General features: G+C 39.6%; 2 protein-coding genes across 3 annotated transcripts in view; one reads left to right on the forward strand and one right to left on the reverse strand.

The window, feature by feature from the left end:
• Nucleotides 1–13537, reverse strand: part of plekhh2 (pleckstrin homology domain containing, family H (with MyTH4 domain) member 2) — a 31645-nt gene extending 18108 nt beyond the window's left edge. Inside the window, exons 1-8 of one of the 2 annotated variants that reach the window (XM_018678673.2) lie at nt 13365–13536; nt 11225–11375; nt 10563–10698; nt 1675–1737; nt 1446–1595; nt 858–941; nt 620–701; nt 69–254 (exon numbers count right to left, since the gene is read on the reverse strand). In XM_018678673.2, coding sequence (XP_018534189.1) covers nt 69–254; nt 620–701; nt 858–941; nt 1446–1595; nt 1675–1737; nt 10563–10685 — 688 coding nt within the window. In that variant the 5' untranslated portion in view covers nt 10686–10698; nt 11225–11375; nt 13365–13536. Of the gene's footprint in view, nt 1–68; nt 255–619; nt 702–857; nt 942–1445; nt 1596–1674; nt 1738–10562; nt 10699–11224; nt 11376–13364 lie in introns of both variants that reach the window. The other variant, XM_018678681.2, reaches the window with a different exon arrangement.
• A 451-nt stretch (nt 13538–13988) lies between these two features.
• Nucleotides 13989–17102, forward strand: part of thada (THADA armadillo repeat containing) — an 86602-nt gene continuing 83488 nt past the window's right edge. Inside the window, 8 exon segments of the mRNA XM_051076651.1 lie at nt 13989–14059; nt 14553–14634; nt 14837–14946; nt 15083–15213; nt 15734–15882; nt 16009–16041; nt 16131–16179; nt 16638–16831. Coding sequence (XP_050932608.1) covers nt 14562–14634; nt 14837–14946; nt 15083–15213; nt 15734–15882; nt 16009–16041; nt 16131–16179; nt 16638–16831 — 739 coding nt within the window. The 5' untranslated portion in view covers nt 13989–14059; nt 14553–14561.

The raw sequence follows: 17102 nt of genomic DNA on the forward strand, positions 1-17102 counted from the left end.
CATCCATAAATATGCTGAATCACAAAAGCTGTTTCCATATCCATAGCTGTAACTATTTGGGGACTTACCATTTTCATCTCTGCCCTCAGTCTCTTCCTGGGTGCTAAGGGTCCTCTGGGAAGGTGCTGGCCCAGTGAGGACCTGAGGGTTCTTCCCTCTCACCTGGAAACAGCCAAACGTCAGGCTGCTGAGACGCTGGGCCTCACCAGGTCTGCACAGGACTCCTCGTCCACCACCACACTTCTGCTCGAAGGCTGCAAACACACACACAGCACATCTGAATGATCAAATGTATGTACTAAAGGAGGTGCAATCAAAAAGTTCCAAGACCGTTCCTGTTGTGTTCCGTCTCGTGATGATGATGCTCCATCATGAAAATGTGCCTGCTCACAGCGCATGGAAAACACAATTGTCATTCTCCACCTTCCCTACTCGCCAAATTTAAATCAGGTGCAGTTTTTTCTTGCTTTTTGATTGCTCCTCATATATGTGTGTTTATAAATGCATACATATTACCAACTAGCATTTACATTTTCTTCACCATGGTTTTTATCTACCTAATATCCTCTGATGAACATATGATTAAACGTGGATGACTTAGGACATAAAAAGTTCTTACCTTGCACTTGTTTCTGCAGCTTCAGAATCTGAGCCTCCTGTTGCTTGTTGGTTTCTCTTAATGCTGCATTCTCTACCTCAAACTGATGGATAAACATATATTTTCACATAACAGCAACTTGGCCCATAGAATGATGTGGAATTAATTACCCCAACATATCATCCAAGTTCCACCTTCTCTTTTACATCCAAACAAACTGTTTTAGTCATAATTATATAAAATTCTGCAATGTATTCACCTCTGACAACTTCAGCATCACCCACTCCTTGATCTTAGCTGCTTTCTCCTCCACTGTTTTGGCATCTTGAAGTCTGATCTGTTTCTGGTGAAAGAGGACAAGTCTGAATGAACAAACCTCAGCCATGTTTCTCTCCAGCTGAATGCATGCAGCCATAGAATATTTGGGGACACAAAGAGCAGATAGAGAGATAGAAGATGGAAGTGCCTTTCATGGAAATGGAATGTCCCTGCAGAGAGGAGGTAGGAAAATACTAAACAAACCCTAAAAGCAAGGTTAAAAACACTAGGAGAAAGAGGGGGCCAAGAGTCTGGTACTTTTCCAGTTCAGTTCTGCTTTCCTACACTTATGCTTTAAGCAACAACTGTTTTCCTTCTCTGTTGTGGTATACTGAGGTTTGATCATCTGACATTATTATCCAAATTCTCAGAGCATGACAGCAGCTTTTCAGCCAGGTGCACAGCTGAAAAATAAGAATTTTATAACTCGAAACCAGGGGTTTTTGTGTTGTTTGCACGTCTTCTTTTGCACATCTGCTAGTGCTACATCTGTTGCTTTGATGAGATTCATGGTGTGTACGTGTCTTACCTGCTCCTCCAGCTGCTGCTCCAGCTGGGCGATGACGTCCTCCTTCTCCTGCACCAGGGCCTGCAGCTCCTGGCATCGCTGAAACAAACGCACCTCTGAGTCTCCGGACTGGCCGTCTGGTGCTTTCAGCTTCTCCTCCATCCACTGCACCTTAAAGCATCAAATATACTGTATAAATACTGTGCACATGGGAACACACAGGTAAAGAGACGTCTGTTGGGACTCTTACCTGCTGGTGAGCAGTGAAGGCCCGTTTTTCTGCATTGATCACCTGAGTCTCCAGTTGTTGAATCTAGGAAAGGAAAAATATACTTTTTAATTTCACTTTACTTTAATCTGACCTCTTTTCTTGTGATTTTTTATTTATTTTATCCTTCAAATAATGGACACATATTCCATATTATATCCACACAACACACTGTAACACTCTCTACATGACTATGAACCGTAAAGGAGCTCTTTTGTTCCCTCCAGCGCTACTGACCACGATGCATACACATGGAGGTGAAATATCAACTCCACTTCTGTCCCAAGCCAAATACAACAGCACCAAATAAAGACAAAGAAAGAGCTGCATGCTAGAGACGTAATGAGAACTCCAGTCAAGATAACACTGCTATGCTGGAAAAGTGCAGATGCTTTTCAGCTGGTGTTGACATTCTTCGTTTTATATGACTCAAAAGAATGTTTATAATCAGAATTAGGCTATCAAAAGTTCACATATGTATCTTAAATCTACATTTTACACACCGTTTAGACATTTATGTTTTTTCCTCATATAAAATCCATTTTCCAAATTTATTATTCAGATTTATAGCAATCTACTAATATCTTCTACAGACTCACAGTGACATGGATAAACCTATTTTCAATGGCCTTCAATTAATGTATACTAATATAATAATATACTAATGCTCAAGTGATGTTTGTGTTGTTAAAATCTAAATGAACTATTACTGGCTGTTGTGCTCTGTTTGTGTTGTAAGATGAGAACAATAGAAATAAAACAGAGCCTTAGTGTAAAACAGTTCAGCAGATGTCCCTGTCTATAAAATGCAATAACTTAAACACCAACTATAAAATTAAGAGAGCATTGCCAAGAAGACGCTACCATTTTCTCATGGGAATGGATGAATTTGTTAACAACATCTATACTTATGACTCAGAATTGATGAGGCAGTTTTATTTCTGCATATAACACCTTTAACCAGTTACATAATCATGATGAGGTGTCACATCTATAAAGGTACAACCAGCTCTTTGTGAGCTAAGATCAGAGCACAGTGTGAGGAACCTGGTAGGAGTCTGTTAAAACTGCAGCAACACCAAAAGGTCACACAGCTTTCACACACAGGCTACAGCACGCAGGTACGCACACATACAGAGTTACACAGACAGATACTGGCACACACACTAGATATACACATACACAAGGATTTAAAAAAAAACCCAGTGGGAATCGAGGAGAGAGATGACTTTATGAGCAACATTCCTCTGAAATTCCTCAGCTCAGAGTGGCGGAAGCAGCAGAGAAACCAGTGTCTTCTGAGGAAACTCTCTTAAACCTCAGTGGCTTTACGGAGGAAAATATGTAGGAATGTCGATGGAAATTCTCTGTGAAGCAGCTCTACAACCACCATGGTTAGAATAGTTTGCTACAGTACATGTGCACATATACACGTACAAATTAGACTAAATTAGAGGAAACTTTTAACAATCCCTGCGGGGAAACTGGCTGACACACCAGAGAGTCGGCTGTAGCTCAGAATAGGACAGAGTGTTGGAGATAATGAAGGAAGTAATTTATTGCAGAGTAAGTATGGCAAGCAAACCCTCACTGTCTTACTCCAGAGGAGAAAATATAGTTCACCATTCATTTTCACAGGAGACATTTTGACTTGTGATAGCAGGAAAAGCACAGGTGGAATAAATAACATTTAAGATGATTGTTCCACTGAGGTGTCTCAGTAAGGCAGACCCTGAAACTGACACATGTACATGGAATACAGCCACTCATTAGTTATCAATTCCAATAACATTTTGCTATCATTGCAATGTACTGTACACCTCTGATAGGTCAGACAAATAATTCAATATTATGTTCTTGACATTTCATGTTTTCTACACATGACATGTTTGGTCTCATTCAATGCATAACAGTGTAGGACAAATTTACAGTGCACTGTGATATCTGTCTTGATAATAACAATATTATGTGTTCAACTATATCACCCAGTTCTTAGACCCAACGTTTTTGTGATTCAGTTTATGCTTGGATTGTTGGTATTTCTTTCAGTGACCTGTGCTGCTCCTGTGCACAGCTATACAGCCATTACAGGGATTCATAGCAGGGTTCACCAAGTTCAATTCAAGACTTTGTAAGACCTTTATAATACCACATGGAATGTATTTTAATATGTGTTTCATGATCACAAACCACAAGTGAAAATCCAGTGGGGATGATATGGTCTATTATTATGTCATATTTTTTCAGTACAGTATGTAACAATAACTCGTAATTATATAGTAACTTGTATTAAAACAACCTGGACATGGATAAGCAGCAGACAATGGATGGATGGACTCACCAACTAAAAACTACTAATTCACAAGTTCATTTAAGTCTACTGTAGCTAGCCAACGAGGACTGAACAACCTTCTGCACCACAGTCCACTGCTGAAGAAATCCTTTTAGTAAATAGGTGCATTTAATCTTTAATGCTTCCCATTCTGAGGTAAATAAATTCAGTTTTTTCATTTATTAAAGAAAAATATTTTGGGTCCCTTTCAGCTTTTTTGCATTCCTTCCACTCAAATACATAAGGGGTATTCAGTTTTCCTTGTATTTTGACTCCAGTACAATGTTTTAGAAGTGGAAAATCGCTTACAAAACACTCATGTACTGTGATGTTGCCAACTGTTCAGTGTCCACAGTAGTTCTGTTACACACACTGTAGAAATGAGCAAATTAGCACTCAAATTAATTACTGCAGATGCTGCTCTGATTCACATCCAAACTGTGTGTAAACTCCTGTGAAGAACAAAAACTGTATCTGGCCTCAGATTTAATGCCATTGGAGACTGGCATGGCTGGGCTCCAGTTTTCCCCTGCTTCTGTTAACTTCCATAGACCAGAAGAAGAAGTGGACCCAGCACAGTCCAAAAGCAGCCACACCCTGCAACAGACACTCACTGTTTCCACTGCACACAGTTTTCTGGACCAGAGCGGGAGCGAGGCCTTTACGCAGTCACTGTTCCACTTGTCACTGCAGTGTGATTTTTAAAAATGCATTCTGTCAGTGGAATCTGAGTACTTTCACATCTGGTTTTGAAGATATTGTGGCAAAATTCTTTTTTTTTTGTGCTGATAAAAACTGCACTGAATTGACAAATGTAAGAATAACATAGATACATGACTCCTCTGAATTAATCCCTTGATCTATTTCTGTAGTTACTTATCACATAAACCACAGAAACACACACTGATCACTTTCACTTTAAAACCAATGTCGATTAGATGTAAGTTCTAATCAAACATAGACATGAAGAAGGTTAATATATCTCACAAATATACACACACACTCTCTCCCTCCCTTTCTCTCTCTTCTCTATATAGATCCTCTGCTGTACCACAAACCACATGAGCCTCTCTCAATAACAGATATAGCATCTGGCAGAGAGCAGCTTGTTAATTACAGGGCATGTATTCTGTAGGCTACAGCTGGAGACGACACACACTCCATCTCATACATACACCAGACATAACAACATATAAAAAGCCATAAACATATGTTTAATGATGAGGATATTTTCCTGTTTATCAGACTATGCGTGCAAGCGCGTGTGTGTGTTGCTCATTCTGTTTGTTATATATAGGATGAGTCAGGTCTGGGTGTCTGTGTCATATCCTGTGTTCAGTTGGGATGGCAATGAGAGGTTAAGATTTATGTTGTGGTCATTTTAAGGTATACAGCCCATTACCTGCTCCCTACACTCACATGTGAGCATTTGTGCCGCTTCACTGTCTATATAACACAACCTCTCTCCTCTGCCTCAGCCCCCATAACCTCTGAACAATGCTCTATCACCTCTGCAGTCAATTCCCTCCTCAGATCCAAACTCCAGTTCAACTTCCATTCCTGGAATTCCACAACTGGCGCTCTGTGGCCAACCTCCCCCTGAACTCCATCCATCCCTCCCCCATCACTCCATCCACAGCCAGACAGCCAGCTCACAAAGCCTCTTTCTGTAGCCACTATGACCCATAGTGTTTACCTACAATTATACAGGTTTAACGGCAAATAGATTCATCAAATATAACTATAGTTAGGTATGGTCAAGACTTATTCTCTGCCAAATATGCTCACCGATGCTTAAATGTCTCGTTAATTGTCAAATATGTTGGATAAAATGAAAACTGGGGGACAAATAGAGGGATTAACTCACCTCCAAAACAAGATTCCTTTGACACACACTGCACATGCACAAAAACGTGGCTCTGCACACATGAAAACATAAACACGTGCAAACCGATAGGAACACAAATGAAGAAAGGCGACATCTGCATTGAAGAAAAAGTCTGTGTAACTTAAGGTTAGCCATAGGCATCTATGCTGTGATGACTGGGCAGCTGGAGGATGAAAATTACAAGCGGATGTTTGTGTGTAGTGGGGAAGATGGGTCTGGATAGGTGTGTGTGTGTGTGTGTGTGTGTATGAGAGTGAGCGTGAAAAAGTAGGGCTGGGTGGTGAGACAATAATGTTGAATAATGTGATATAATTTTATATTGCAATATAAATTATATCGCAAGAAGAAATGATGCTATAATTTTCCTCAATAGAAATATAACAAAACGTTGATAAAGGTTCAACATTAGTTAGGTTGGATTTTGTCATTGTAATCATTTTTCTACTTCAGATCTGTGTTATTTTCTGCTTTATGTGTTTGCGACCATAATGAAAAGTTTAAAACCAAGAGCAAAAACAGCCTTCAAACTTGAAAGAAAGAAATAATGATGACATTTATTGTGAAAATGATTGACAAATGTTATCATTTTTGGACATATCGCCCAATTTTTACATTCTTATCTTTCTCTATTTAAATTATTTAGGGCATGGTTAGGTCTTGAAAGCCACACGATGCATTTAATCCCATTTTTGAACCTGTTGACAGCTACTGATACACGATTGGTTCATATGGTCAGTAACCCACCTACCAGCTGGGAGGATGTTTGTTTCTTTCTAAACGTGGAAGACCAAACTACAATATGTCACTCCAGCCTTAGGGTCTTGGTGTGTCTCTACTGTATGTACTGTAGGTCTGGTGATATTCCATATGTTTCTTATTGTCACCAAAGTCCATGGAAAGACCCAAACCAACAATCAGTGTATCTTTCTAACATAATCTGCAACTGAAAATACTCAATGCACAACACTTAATTTACTCCTGTTTTCTCAAAACTACTGCTGTTTAAAGAAATTATTTAGCCTTAAAAAATGAAACTATATATTAGAGATTAAGTCTTCACTAAACCCCAGTGGGTCTGGAGATCAGTGTAACAGACAGTGTTGGGAGGTCAGAGAGTACTGACAGGCTAGACGACTGTGAATTATTGGTTTTGGTCGTTTCATGGGATTTGTTGACAAGACAAACATGGAACAACACCAGACTTCTCCTTTGGTATTTCTTCAACATTGGACAGTATAGCCTCTGGTATTTCACCACTTTTTTTTCCCTTTTTTTTTCAGGGATGAGACTCAGAGAATATATAGCTATAGAATAAAAAAATAGACAGAATAAAAAATGTCAGCGAGCATATGAGGTTGGAAGTGAGGAGGCTGACAGAATCAGAAAATATAACACACATGGCCTCTTTGTCTTCATGAAGAGATGTGTAGCCTACTGTTGCAGCTGGAGGCCCCACTGGCCAAAACTAACGTCCCTCCCAAATAACTACACCCACACTCTCTCTCACACACCACCACTTTTCATTTTCTGAAAAGTTAAAGCAGTTAAGCAGTGAGTTTGACTGGTCTTGCATATATATACATGAACACACAGAATAACTGACCGGGTGAGTGCTTCAGATTGCAAACTCACTTCCTGTGCAACACACACACACATGTGTACACACGTACTATTTACTAAACTGGGTATTTCCTCCCTTGGGCAGCTCAATCTTTACACAAGGTTTCATTTTTTTCTCTTTTTCTTTTTCTTCCCCTCATTCCCTCTCTCTATCCCCGTGCAGGGCTTTCTAGGATTTCAGCAATTTGCCAAGTCTACTTGGAGTCGAATTAATTTTAAGTCAATTCAGTTAGACTGATAAATTTATAATTCCAAATAATTTCCAGTAACTTCTCTCTTTTTTCTTTGCAACTTTATTTAATATAACTAACATTTATGCTTAAGAAATAGTGACGTTTTTAACAGTTTTTAAAGAAAACATGATGAGTTTTTGATTTTTAAAGAAATCTAGATGCAGTCACTACAAACAATAGTCACATTTTCTTAAATCTCACTTACTAATGCAATAATGTACTCGTGTGGTAGCAGTAATAGTACAGAATCTGCCATTTGTGTGACATAATTTAACTTGATTCTAATGCAAACTGAAGTCTACCTGTAAATGCACAGTAAAGTAATGCTGCAGTTTCATTAACCAATGAACACCAACATACAATTTTTTCAGGCTCAGCTACCTCCACCCAAATTGACTTTCACCCCCCCCCCCCCCCCTGCAGTGAGATATTAGGGGGATTTTGCTGTGATGTACGTGTGGCCCCCCGCACAGCTTTAAAACAACAAGCTCTGGCGGAGGCGGTGGGAGCCACAGTAGAGAAAAAAACATCAGCAGGGGTCTGGATGTTAACATGATGAGCTCATGGCATCAGGGGGTCAGTGAGCACAAGGTGACCGGTCATTCTACAACAAACACAAGAGTAAAATGGCAACATGTTTAAGGACAGCTCTGGTATTTTTGAACTTGAGCCTTATTTTCCATGTTTTTGGCCGTGTAAAAACAAAAATCTTGGGAATCAGTGCAGTATTGAGCCACAACAGTATATCCAGCAGCCGCAAACAGCTGCTACAATGTAATCCAGTGGGTAATTGTCCATGTCAAAGTATGTCCACTGAAGTGCTTGTTTTTGCCAGTGACAGGCTCAGATTGTTATTATAAGTGTCTGACAACATCATGGATAGGATTCCTACAGAGATAGACCTTTTATTAAGGAGTGAGATCCTTTTTGTTGAACCAGAAACATCACTATATATCATTACCAGACTCCACTGACAAAAACTGTTATTTTACCTCACAGAACACAGGACTTGCTGGAATACCTGTCCCAATCAGTTAGTTTGTGTTGTTGTGTGATACTTCCACAACTGAAAGTCACACGTATATCTGTCAAACATTTACACGCAAAAACATGGGAAACTAAGGCCCAGGTTCAAACATATCTATTATCCCTTAATTTTGTCATCTGATGCTAAATCATGATCCAAGTGTGTCGTTACTACCGGTCCTCAAATAATCTGCTGAACTCTGGTTGAACTCTGAATCCTTGGGAATTAAATCAGTGATATGTAGTGACTGCTGTCCTTACAATAAACACGCTGACCACTACAGTGAACTGAGGAAGTTATTTTTAACTCAGACTAAAGGTTGGGAGGTGGTGACCCTAGTTTGACAAAGCCTATTCAAACTAACGTGACATGTATTGAAATTTAAACTCAGCACACAAAACTGATGAGGCAACTGAACTCCAAGCAGCAAAACTACGATTGAGTAAACATGACTGAAGTAGAAACTAGTGAAGCTGAGGTGAATTGTATAACAGTTCTTGAAAACACATTGCATGTTATTCTGCGTTTAATGATGTGCTTTACGATGTAGAGAGGGAAAAATACTTTCAAATGTAGTTAAATTCAACTTGTCAAACAGGATGGATAAGGCCAAAAATATCGAGCAGAGACTTTCACATGTGCTTCGTGGGCTGAAAGAACCCACCAAAGCCAATCTGTCTTCCAAGTCTCTCCAGGAGTTTGTTTTGCTGTCCAGCTGAGCTTACTTTGACTCTGTAATTGACTGGAGCTGGGTCAATCCCATCATGCAGTGCGTGGTGGAGCCCTGTGGTCAGACTGCTGTTTACATTAGAGCTCTAATCAGCATCCCTGGAGAGCAGCTTCAGATCTAGGCCACTGAACAGTTTGGGCCGGCCCAGTGCCGGCCAGCTGGGGAGGGACGAGCTGCTCTGTACCCCACCAGACACAGCTTAGCGACAGCTCAGTTCCACTGAACAGAATCAGAGAAACACTGATTTTTAATGTGAAACTGCATCATTGAGTGTTTTTACCAGTTTTAATCACCTGACCCATTTGGAGGAGACCTGTGTAAATAGTTCGCCTCCCAGTAAAAACCTCCTGAACAACTGTCACTGAAAGAATCCTGAGAAGCTGACTGCAATGACGACAGGACGACAGTGGTGGTGTGGACAATAACTCCCATGATACCACACTACTTCATAACGTCACTAAACTAAGTCTTTTGTTTTTGATTTGATTGAGAGATTCCGAGAGGCAGAAATTACATAATCAGGATCATTAATCATAGAAACACTTTTACAACTTTGTTTACTTTTTCTTTATCAGCTAAAAGACCATTCTTTTCTTCTTCATCTCTTATAATCTATTTCAAATGTATCTTGGCACGAGATTTGTCCTCTACATCTGCACAGACTTACTTTCCCTGCAATTACAGATTACTTTTTACAGATTCAAATTTGAATTGTTGGTATTTTTTTCTTTCAGACACATTGTGTGACACTGTAACATGCCACATTAGCAACAGGTCTATACTCAATACTGGACCAGCAGTTATCAAGCATCAGCGTTTTTTGTGCAATGCATTGGGACTGATCTCTGTCTTGTCAAAATGATGCTGGATTGAGCAAATGATTTGGTAAATACAGTTCCTCCATCCTTACATCTCCTTCTCGCATCAATCTCTTGCATCCCTGTTGGGAGGACACAACATGGAAAGCACCCTTACTGTGTCTAAACTGGCACAAATGTTCACCGATTAACAGAAAAAAACCAAAGTTTACTTGAACCAACTTTGTCAGCGGTGAGTTCTCGGATCTTGATAATCTGCACTCTGAACTTCATGAGCAGAGCCTCCAGGACTGTACACTTCTCCTTCCAGTCCTCCTGGCTCATGGCCTCCTCCCCATCCGCCATACCGACTGACCCTCTGTAACATACACACAGCCAAACACACAGCAGTGAGAGAGAGAGGAGAAAGTAAATATATGTAACATAACATTACAGCAATCTCCTAGAGGCTTCCTGTGGGAAAATTCACTTTTCATTTCCTCCTCTTGAATGAGATGAGAGATCAGGGTCAGCTACAGACAACCATCTATGAAGCTGGTTGGGATTCAGTGTCTTGATCTAAAGCACATCTGTGGTATGAATAAGTGCTGACATGGAGGTTGTTTTTATGATAATACAATCAATTTATTGACAGATAATCAACATTTCTGAATTTGAACATTTTCATACTAAAAAAAGCTCCATGGTTTTCATGAAATTTTATTCATAACTTTGTGGAAGCAGTGAAACATGGAGGAGGACTGATGCACATTTAGTCTCATTGTCATCATTACATGAAAAACAGCAGCTGACCCATATCTGATTTTTGATAAACATACCTACACACACACACGCACACACACACACACACACACACAGAGGGTTTGTTGTTGTAAAGCCATCACCTGAAATATTCCAGGGTCGAGCCCAGCTGGACCAGTGTGGGCAGTGGGCGTATCACTTCACTCAGCCAAACAGTAAAACACTACCGTTGCTCCAAAACACCTCAACACCCTCCCTGGGACAGAATTGCATCACGTTTTCCAGTGAAAACAGCTGGTAAATACAGAGAGGAAGAGAGAGAGTGAGTGAGAGACACAGAGGAAGAGAGAGAGAGATGAGGATCTCTGATGAAGGAGAGTATCAGGAGGAGGAGGAGGATAGAAAGCCTGGGTTTCTCCTCCAAGTAATAACCTCTCATTACCAACCCTGGCCTCCTCACAAAGAGACTACAAACATGTGTGGAGAGAGGCCATAAACCGGTTTCCACAGGCTTATTTCTGTTGCTTGTTTGCTGTGGTAAACACTGACGAAGGCAAGGAAAAAAAGATGCTCTCACCCAGCAAAACAAAACAACATAAATGAGTAAGAGTAAGGAATTTAATGTGATATATTCAATGGGTCTAAGGCCTACAAATACCTATATAAAATCATATCAAAAAAGGATTTGTTTTACATTATAATTCTCATATAATTTTACAGATACATAATATCATACATTAGGGTACTTTGGCAACCAACATTTCGTGGCACTAGTATCTTTTCAAATATGCTGTGCTCATTTGCTGTTGATTATACTGTCAAAGAAAGTTTACTTGGATGGGCCTGATTTAGTTTTATTGTCAGTCTTCTGTAAAACCACCCATAAAATTTTAGGTTTTATTTTATTAAAAGTATTTTTATTTCTTATGATTTGCTGCACCAGTAATCTTAAGCTGATGTTTTGAGAAGTGAATTCACTCATGTTTCCTTGATAAGTACATGTTTTGCAGAATTTAATAAGATTCTATGAGAATATTAGTCACAACTGGGTAATAAGGGACAGATAATTTCCGTCTCTTCCAAGCATCATTCCATACTGGTGATAAAACGACATAGTTAGTGGAAAACATTTAAGTCCATTTAACCCCTGAACCCTGTCAGAGTTCCTTTTTGTCTCATTCTCTCTCACTTCCTGTTGAGTAAAGTCAGTGTCAGCACACAGAGACAGTGAACCATAATGTATTGTGTGAGCACTTGCCTGCAATTTCATCTGGAGCAGCAGTGCTGCATAGAGCCATTAGAGATGTCAAGACCTTATAAGCCACAGTTAATGTATTTTAAGTGAGGATTTACAGGTGTGGAAAATGAACAGTGATGAAAAATGATAACATGGAAGCAAAGTACTGTAAACACTGAGGTAATAAGGTATAATAAGTCTGTTCAGTTTTTAAACACTCCAAAATCTTTCAGTATTCAGATGTGAGGACTAGGGCGGAGTGATATAACCAAAAATGTCACCATGACAAAAATGTCTTTATGAGTCGATATAGAATTCTATAATATTATAATGCCATAAAAATTATATAATGATGATTATTGTTATCATTTTATCACCCAGCCCCAGTGAAGACTCAGTGTTTTGTTCAGTTTTGTCAGGTGTGAGAGTTTGTTATTAAATTTGAACCCACAGTTTGTATTCTCTATTACTAAGTCACAGATTTAACTTTGGTTGTGGTGTTTCTTACACAGGGCAGAGTCATGGTGGTGAAGAAGAGTAAACTAAGGTAAAGTAATGAACAGTGGCAAAAGGTTTTATTTTATATTGTGCTATTGTATATTGAGGTTATTGAGACTATAACACATGAGTTATATATTTAAGTGTCACTAGAATAGCTTGACATCTAATTAACATAACAAACAACAACAACAAAGTATATTTTGGTGTCTAAATTTTAGGGCTGCAGCAAAAAAACAAATCTAAATTAAAACTCCAGATAGGAAAAGACAAAAATAGCTCCACTTTATTTGCTTAGAAAACACTACTCACATTCATGAGTGTGCTTAATTTAATCATCATTTTCACACCACTGTTGAAACAGGGGCCAAGTGAAAAACTGGTATTCAACTTAAAAGCTTTAGTATTAGCTTGTCCCACGAGTGAATCATAATCAATCATTAAAAACTAACCGTTAGCCTAAACCGTCTCTCTCATACATACACAACTCTCCGTCGTTTCGTATTTAATTAAAAAACAGCTATTTTCATCAAAGTTTCTCGACTTACCCTTAAGTAAACTGACGCAAACTTCACGAGCGGCTTCACGCCATGTCAACTCCAGCGTCTATATATTTATTTATATTCCTGTTTAAAAAATGATGAATAAAAACGGTGAATTGCTCTCTTTCCTAAAGGTTTTCATTTCAGCTCTCAAGCAAAAGTTGGAAACGGGTTGGATTTAGGGGGTGTGGCTTCAAGAAATAAGACCAATCACTGACTTGATAGGCGTTTCTCTACGTTGAAGAACCACGAAGTCTGGGATTAATTGACGTATGATCTCCACCAATTAAAATCCGGAGCGCTATTTTATGGACAGATGTGTTGTGAGGGCGGTCACAACTATTTGTCGGAAGTGACGTTACACGTGTGCGGCATGGACCATACTTGTGTCAAGCTTGCGAGAACAAAACAGGAAATTAAACTTAAACTTCAAATTTAAAGTTTTATGATATACAAATAAGTTTGTGTAGTATGTTTGACCACATATGTATTACTAAATAGTGTCTTTGAATGCTTGAAGGCTACATGAAAGATAGAAACATCAGTGAAACAATTAGAATTTTGTGTTGTTTTTGGGCTTGGCTTATTATATTCTGAAAATATCACACCGGAAGAGAATGTTTGTGTCCTCCAACTTGACGTTAGTTACAGTTTCCAGCTGAAGCAGTGGGTCTTCCAAGTATACCACATGCTCAGTTGAGGTGAATGCGAATTATGTTTAATTTTACACCTTTATCAAGCTGTTCGACTCTTTGTGAGAGTTCAGTCGTTGTATAGTGTCAGTGTTTACTGTGTCTGTCTCGCTATTTAATATAGAACGTAGAATAAGTGCTACACAGCTAGCAGGAGTTGGCTAACAGTACTAGCAGCTCGACTTTTGGCCAAGGTAAAGCGAAAACTAAGAAAGTGTGTGTGTGTGTGTGTAAATGTGTGTGCAAGAGAGGAGAGAGAGATAGAAGGAGAGGGAGAGGGGGAGTATTGGGGGTGACAATGAAAGAAAAACTCTTAATTTGTAAATACCAGACGATAATTTTATCCATATTGGCCATTAAAGATGTGAAGGCTCAGTGTTCTACTCAGTTTTGACAGGTATGAGAGACTGTTGAATCTGAACCTCCAGTTTGCATTCTCTGTAACATTCAAAACATTCATGCAGTCACGGAATTGATTCAACTGATGGTGCTCTTCACACAGGTCAGAGCCATGGTGGTGAAGAAGAAGACAGCCAAAGTAGAGGCTGTGGCGTTGGACGAGGAGAAACTGCAGAAGCTGATAGGTAATGATGGCTACTGAAGAGCAAACTAAGTCTGTGGTAAATGAGGAACAAAAACAAAGACCATCAAATGGTCGTGCTCCTCAAAAGATATTACATGTCAATGTGACCTCAAAGCACTTTCAGTCCAAGTGTGTGTATCCTCCACTACATGATAAATGTGTCATAGTATTTAGTATTTTTTGAATATGTGTGTCTTTCTTAGCGTCCCTCTCTGTGGATGGAGGAGAAGATGGAGTCAAGCAGATTGCTCAGACCCTGCAGTCCTGTTTGGAGCTGACAGAGCCAGTGCAGCAGATCCAGCTAGTTAAAAAGGTTAACAACAACAAGATTAATGTATGCATTTGGTTGTCAGTATTTAACAAACATTGTGTTTAGTCGATGGAGCTGAGTAGGCTACTAAACCTTACTGTATAGTATATGACCAGTGTGTGTGTCCATACCACATCAGGCAGGGTCCCAGTTGGAAGCACTGAGTGAGGAGCAGTCAGATGGAGCTCTTCTCGAGGCCTGTTTACACACCCTGGCTCTGGTCTACACGTCCCTGCAGGCCAAGAACCCCCTACGACGAGCCATCGCCAGGTACACAACTAAGTTATAATACTCTCTTAGTCTGAAACATAACAACAATAACTGGTTCCTCTGTGTTCGAAATCCTCAATCCTGGAATCTAAATTCTTGTCCAACAACAAAATGTCTAATATCATGAAACTCCAAAAGTAGAATGTAGATATTTAGTTGTAAGAATATAATTATGGATGGGTTAGCTGTCTCTAAATTGCCCATAGGTGTGAATGTGAGTGTGAATGGTTGTTTGTCTATATATGTTGGCCCTATGATGGACTGATGATCCATACAGGGTGTACCCTGCCTCTCACCCAATGTCAGCTTGGATAAGCTCCAGCCCCTCTGCGACCCTTAGCGGATAAACAGTATAGATAATAGATGAATGAAGGAATGAATGAATGGTTTAGCTGTCAGACAGTGCAAGTTTGGACCTTGGTAGTTCATTATAACTTGTCTTTCATTTACCTGTCTGTGTTTACAGTATATTCTTTGGTTTTGTAATAAATAATATGTCTGTGTCACCCTCTGTCCTCAGTGCCTTGGGTTCAGTGCCAGCCTGGTTACAGGAGCAGACTGTAAACTGTTTGTGTACCTGCTTGTCTGACTGTCTGTCAAGTGCAGATTCAGACAAATATCCACACATTGTAGACACCATTGCTGCCTGTCTGGATGGTTTTCCTGTTGGTGAGTGGGTTATTGCTTGTATTTGCTTTTACTGCTGATTTATTCTACTTTTGATCACTAGAGATGTCAGATAAACCTGTATGTAAGTAAAAATAAATAACTGCCTTTTCAAAAATCTATCTCCAGGTGAGAGATGCATTAACAAACTGCTGCCTGAAGGTTAGTGTCTGTACGTCCTTAATGTCTGATTTTAAGAAAAGGCTCTGTTTTCTTCCTCAGCCTCACTGTCTCTTTTCTCCTCTATGTAGTATTGCAGTTTCTTCACAAGGGACTGAACGAATACCTTCATCAGAACAGGTACAGAGACACACTTAATAATCCCTATTTCTGGATGTCATTAAATGTTTTATTTTAGCACCTAAAACAATGTGTATGAATAATGTGATTAAAAATTTTTTAAAGACCTCTTCTTTGAAATCCAGGCTGTTTTTACCTGGATTTACACTTGACATTTTATAGTGTCTCAGTATTACTGGGAGTGACTGTCTTCTTTCCTTGCCATGACACAAGTTGCTGCGGACATTCACTTTCATCACAGTATCTGTTATTCAACTCACATAACTGCTATAGTTTTATTTCCTTTGGTGCTTGATTGCACTTACACTTGGATCAGATGCTTTGCTGCTCCCCCTGTCTAAACTCTAATTAGAGACATCTTATGTAGATACATGAGGGAAGCAGGACAACCCCAATATTCATAGTTTGAGTCTTGTTGTTGATCAGTGTGTCTCTGTCGCCCCCTGCTGTTCTTCAAGTGGTCTAGCAGGCCGTCACATTGCTCAGGCTCAGCTAATGCACTCCTGCCTGGCTGCAGTGAAGACTTCCATGCTGGTAGTCCAGAGATCCCAAGAGGCCATCAGTGCAGCTCTGCAGGCTGAAGTCGATCAGTGCAAAGTGGAGGACACGTTAAGCAGCCTCCTGAGCTGTTACATACACATCCTCACTGATGGTAAGAACCAGCTGTAGAAGTAAACATGCTGGATAAAAGGTGGTTGTAAGCTCAACCCGAGACATGGCTCCAAAGATGTCCATCCATATAAGTCTACAAGTCTTTGAACAGAACATTGCTGGATTAGTAATAGTTGCTGTCTTATTTTTTGGTAAAAGAAAATACTATTTTTACGTGCTGACCTTTGAATGAGTGATATATAAAGCTTGAAAATGAGAAACATGGAACCACAAAAGGACTACAGTATACCTACATATTTTTGTTGCTGATT

Source organism: Lates calcarifer, linkage group LG16_LG22, assembly GCF_001640805.2.
Source record: "Lates calcarifer isolate ASB-BC8 linkage group LG16_LG22, TLL_Latcal_v3, whole genome shotgun sequence".
NCBI classification, from domain to species: domain Eukaryota; kingdom Metazoa; phylum Chordata; class Actinopteri; family Centropomidae; genus Lates; species Lates calcarifer.